Source organism: Aphanomyces invadans (genome assembly GCF_000520115.1).
Source record: "Aphanomyces invadans strain NJM9701 unplaced genomic scaffold supercont1.41, whole genome shotgun sequence".
Lineage (NCBI taxonomy): Eukaryota > Oomycota > Saprolegniomycetes > Saprolegniales > Verrucalvaceae > Aphanomyces > Aphanomyces invadans.
Genome location: NW_008580186.1, coordinates 109,882 through 115,021, shown reverse-complemented (window position 1 = coordinate 115,021; position 5,140 = coordinate 109,882). Strand labels below are relative to the sequence as shown.

Here is a 5,140-nt window from a genome sequence, read left to right as displayed (position 1 = left end):
CCAAGGTGATGCTGGAAGCTCCGAAGAGCGTCCGCACGATGGGCGACTTGGGCGAGTTCGTCATGGGATGCACTGGCCGCTGGCTGATGACTGTCTCGCAAATGTTGAATTGCATCCTGGTGCCGATTGCGTTCTTGGTGTTGGGTGGAACCATGTGTACCATCATGTTTCCCGACTCGTACGAGACGACGACCTGGATCATTATCATGGGCTTGTCGTTGTTGCCGGTATGCTTGATCCCGACGTTGAAGGAGGGTGCTGGCGCGGCCGCCGCGGGCTGCCTCGGCACGGTCGTCGCGGACGCGATTGCGCTGTACCTGTTGGTGGACAGCATGCATGACCAAAACACGGCGGGCGTGTCGACGCCCAAGCCCGACCCGAGTTTCAAGCAGGTCGCGACAGTGTTTGGCAACTTGGCTCTGGCGTACGGTGCAGGCATTGTGATTCCGGCCCTCCAGCGCGACCACTCGGACCCCACTCGCATGCCCCGTATCATCTACGTGACGTTGACAATCATCTCGGTGTTTTTCATGACGGTGGCCATCACGGGTGTGTCCGCCGTTGGATGCCAGATTCCCGGTAACTTGTTGTTTGCTGTGGCGGGGACCAAGAACGGCTTCACTGCCAACCGTGGCGGGGTGATCCTTGCCATGCTGGCCATGCAGCTGCACGTGACGATCGCGTTCGCGGTGATCATGACCCCGGGGTTTTACATCTTGGAACGCGTCATTTTTGGCTTGCACAAGTATAATTTTGCGTTAGAAGCTGTCGTTGAGGCTGGCTATGACAAATCTGATACCCCTGCAGCAGACAAGGACAGTGATTGTTTGGCCGTTGCTGATGTCTCCCACGATATCGAGGATCATGACCGCGACGCTGCCACGTACCGCCAGCCCGGTGTTTACCCCAAGATCGCGGCCATGCGTATCATTGTTGTGGCTGCCGCCGTCGCGATTGCGTGTGCGTGGGAAGAGCGACTCTTGGACTTGCTCGATTTTGCTGGTGCTTCCTGCATCGCCATGTCGTGCATGATCTTGCCAATGGTGTTTTACTTGAAGCACTTTGGAAACCGCGTGTCGTGGCCGGAGAAGATCTGGGCGTACTTTGCCATTATTGCGTCGCTTGTCCTGGGCGCGTACGTGACATACAAGTCTGCAGACCCGTTGTTCAACCCTCCTTCAGGCCCTACTCCCAAACCCAAGTGGGACGATGTCAAATTCCCCTACTGCCCTGCCGGCTCAAGCTACCAGCGCATCACGTTCACCAACGTGTCGTACCACAAGAATTTTACCTCGTTGGCCCTCTAAATGTCGCGGTGGCTCGTTTTGTTGATCATAGGCGTGTTTTGCTGATTGAATTGAATACGATCATGTTATTGAAATGCTACACTCATGGACAAAAAAACTTAGGGAACACTCACATTTCATGGCATATCTCACGAAGTATTGAGAGTTGAGAGTTGCTGTTTGAGATTGATGAGCCAATAGCACTGAGGAAAAGCTGGTTATTTATTATAGCTACTGGCGCGCAAATCGTCAGCATCGAGAACTTTCTATTCAATATTCAATTTGTGGACCCAGACAAAATCAAGGAAGAGAATTTGCTACACAAAACTCAATACATTATTGCTCAATCAATAATGAGTCTTGTCACCATTGCATCGAATCGTCTCCAAGCATCGGCGATGCATGGAATCAATGAAATTTTTTACCTCCTCATCTGAGATCATAGTCCAGGCAAGCAGCACAGCGTCGCGCAACTCAGAGACGTTCTGGTACTGACGGCCATTGTTGTAGTCAAAACGTGACATCGAGGACCAAACGTTCTCGATCGAGTTGAGATCCGGCGAACGAGCCGGCCACGACAGAAGATCAATGGACTGTTCGGCACAAAACTGCTTCGTCTCCGCAGAGGTATGAATCGGTGCATTGTCTTGTTGAAAGACAAAGTCAGATCCATACTTTAGGTGAGCGAAAGGCAACATGTACTCGGACAGTGTAAATATATAATCACCTGAATTTTTCTTTCCAGTGAGGATAGCAAGAGCACTTTCGCCGCAACTTGCAATTGCACCCCACAACATAACGGAGCCGCCACCTTGCTGTCGCGTGACAAAGTTCCGCTTGGGTTGCCGGATGTCATGCCGTAGTTCTTGTAACCATCCGGCCCGTCTAAGTTGAACTTCCCTTCGTCCGAAAAGACCACCAACGACCAGTCGAAGGGACTTTCGGCATGTTGCATAGCCCACTTGAAACGAGACTGCTTGTGCGCAGGCGTGAGCGGCAAGATACGTTGCATTTTGGTGTAGTCGAGCAGTTCACATCGCTGCAGGACTCGTCGAGTCATCCGGACATTGCAAGGTAGTTAGCAGGCCTTGTGTAAGGTTGAGGCGCTTGACCCAGTCTTGCAAGTTTCACGAACCAAACGTCGGAATTGCCGCTCGGAGAGTGCAACAGGCCTTCCAGGCTGCTTTTTGTTGCGCCCCTGCTGACGTAGGCAGCGAGAAATCACAGCGACGGACTTGCCAGTAACTGCGCGTATGGCACGGTACGACCAATTTGCCTCCCGAAGGCCCTTTATGCGGCCCCGCATCTCATCGGTAAGTTGTTCTCGACCCATATTGCTGACTGACAGTGAGATCCCACGCGCTATAGGTTCACAAACACTCTTACTATCTTGGATTTTGTATAGCAAATTCAGTTCCTTGATTTTGTCTGGGTCCACAAATTAATCATTGAATAGAAAGTACTTGATGCTGACGACTTGCGCGCCGGTAGCTATAACCAGCTCTTGCTCAGTGCTATTGGCTCATCATACTCAAACAGCAACTCTCAACTCTCAATACTTCGCAAGATATGCCATGAAATGTGAGTGTTCCCTAAGTCTTGTCCATGAGTGTATGTCCAACAGCAGTGCAATACAGTTATTGTGGCTCCACGAAAACATGCTGTACTTGCGGCCTGGAAACGGATTGCCATGATCAAGACAAGAGGATATTTCTCAAGATTTTCCAACGAGTGGAATATTTCTCACGATCATCCAAGTTGAACGTTCGGGAGGTACAGTGATGCCTCGATTTTTGCTCGCGTCGGAAATGAATAATTTCTCTGAATTAATGCTAGACAGCTTTGTAAAAATTTAGAGGTCCAGGTATTTGCAAATTCGGCGCCCAAGCAGCCGCAATGCCATCAGGTGGGAAGCGCTTGACCATGCAACAAAAATACACTGCGTAACTTCTACGATAGACAGCCCCTAGGGTCCGTGACATATCCCCAATTAGCCACGTGGGCCAATAAACAATGTGGATGCTTGATCCACTCCAGTACAGTTGGTCGCATCCTTAAAAACCTCAGGGAAGCGAAGTCATGCAACATCGACAATAAGGCCATGCACCGCCGATCAAACTTAAAACCACCAAAACATCCCGAGCTCGACGAACAACTGGTCAATGACCAAGTGGATGGACGCTGCAAACACAAACAGTATATGCATAACCGGGCCAATATTCAAGCAAAACCGCTACACCTAGTCATAAGCCTTGGCATAAGCCAGTTCAAAGCGTCGCAAGGTTGGCTACAAAAATTCCAAAGGCGCCACAACCTGTCGGTACATCGTCTCCACGGAGAAGGTGCTTCGCTTGACCCTTTGGTTGCAAGTAGGTGGCGCCGTGACTGACAAGCAAAGGAGGAATCCGTATACCTGCGATGTGCTGCAGGCGATGCGTTGGGCAACAGAGGCGTGGGATGAAGTGTCACCATCAACGATTAGGAACTACTTGACGCATACAGGCATCCTACGTCAAAGGTCGCTGATGGCTGCTCTTGAGACGCTCCGTGTCGGCTGTTCCACCTCTGTCAGCTTTTTGATGTCGTAGATGGAACTTGTATATTTGATATTTGTCGGATACCTATGAATTTGATGCCTTTTATACTTGATGAATTACCTATCGTGCAAAATTCGAGGCATCACTGTATTTTTAATCCAAATCGTCCACCGCGGCATGATTGGCTATAAATCTCGTGAACCGGAGGACGCGGCATGCCTGGCATGATGGACCAGGTGTACATGAGTATAGATCGAAAGTCGCTGGGTCATACCGCTCGGTGGCTATCTTGCTTGGTGTGGTGTCGTGGATGTCGTGAGCGGTCGGTGTTTGCTGGGGGCCGCTGAAATTCAGGTATGGAGAGGAATAAACCCCTGTAACGTAGTGAATCATTGATCGGTCACTTCACCATTGATCTATCACTTTTTGACGGCCAATGAAAATTGAAAAGCGATCTTACTGGACAAGAATACAACCTCCATGAAATTGAGCCTCCATATCTAAATCGTGGGAAAGTAGATAAATTATCCAAGGTTTTTCAAAGTTTGAACTCGTTCATGGCGCCGTAAACAGCCTACTCGGCTGATGCCATGGCTAGCGCAGTAAGCGATGTAATCAACAAAACCGACACCATGGTGAACATTGCCAAAAGCTACGGTATACCATACCAAACCTTGCGAACCCATGTGACTCAAGCTCAACAATGCAACATCTGAACCACCTCGCACTGGAAGAAGCCCGTACATCCCGAAGTCGTTCGAACAGGATCTGGTTGCCTGGGTCATTGCAATGGAATGTGATGATCATTCGTTTGGAAGAGGACCAATAATGGCCAAGGCCAACGAGATTCGCAATGAAATTTACGGAAGTCAGTGTGAACCTCCACTGACTCATGGCTGGTATCATCGATTCATGCAGCGTCATCCGGAGTTGTCAAAAAGAAAGGCACAAGTCCTCACACTCTCACCGAAGATAGCCATCAAAAGTGTTGGATCACATTTCTCATTCGAGATATGAGGACAAACACAAGAATAGTGCAGTAGGGTGCAAAAGGAGAACGACACTTCTTTCATTAGAGTTTGTGTCGACCAGGATTCCTGCAATCGTCTCGTAGAAACAGTTATCATCGCAGCAATTCCGCAGTACAATCCTAATGAAGACACTGAACTTATTGTACATCGCTTTGCTTCCAAACATCATCATCATACATCCGCCTTCATGGAAATTCTAGATGCGCCCCAAGAATCTACCTTATGAGTCTCTTAAAAGGATTATGAAGCAAATCTTGTCAAGAGAAAATTGCATTTTTCAGAATTT

The 5,140-nt window shown here is 49.2% G+C and overlaps 1 protein-coding gene across 1 annotated transcript in view; it reads left to right on the top strand.

Annotated features, from left to right (window-relative positions):
• H310_12601 (hypothetical protein) overlaps nt 1-1,388 on the top strand; it is a 1,677-nt gene extending 289 nt beyond the window's left edge. Inside the window, exon 1 of the mRNA XM_008879727.1 lies at nt 1-1,388. This exon is cut by the window's left edge and continues 289 nt beyond it. Coding sequence (XP_008877949.1) covers nt 9-1,307 — 1,299 coding nt within the window. The 5' untranslated portion in view covers nt 1-8 and the 3' untranslated portion in view covers nt 1,308-1,388.
• Nucleotides 1,389-5,140: the final 3,752 nt, after the last annotated feature.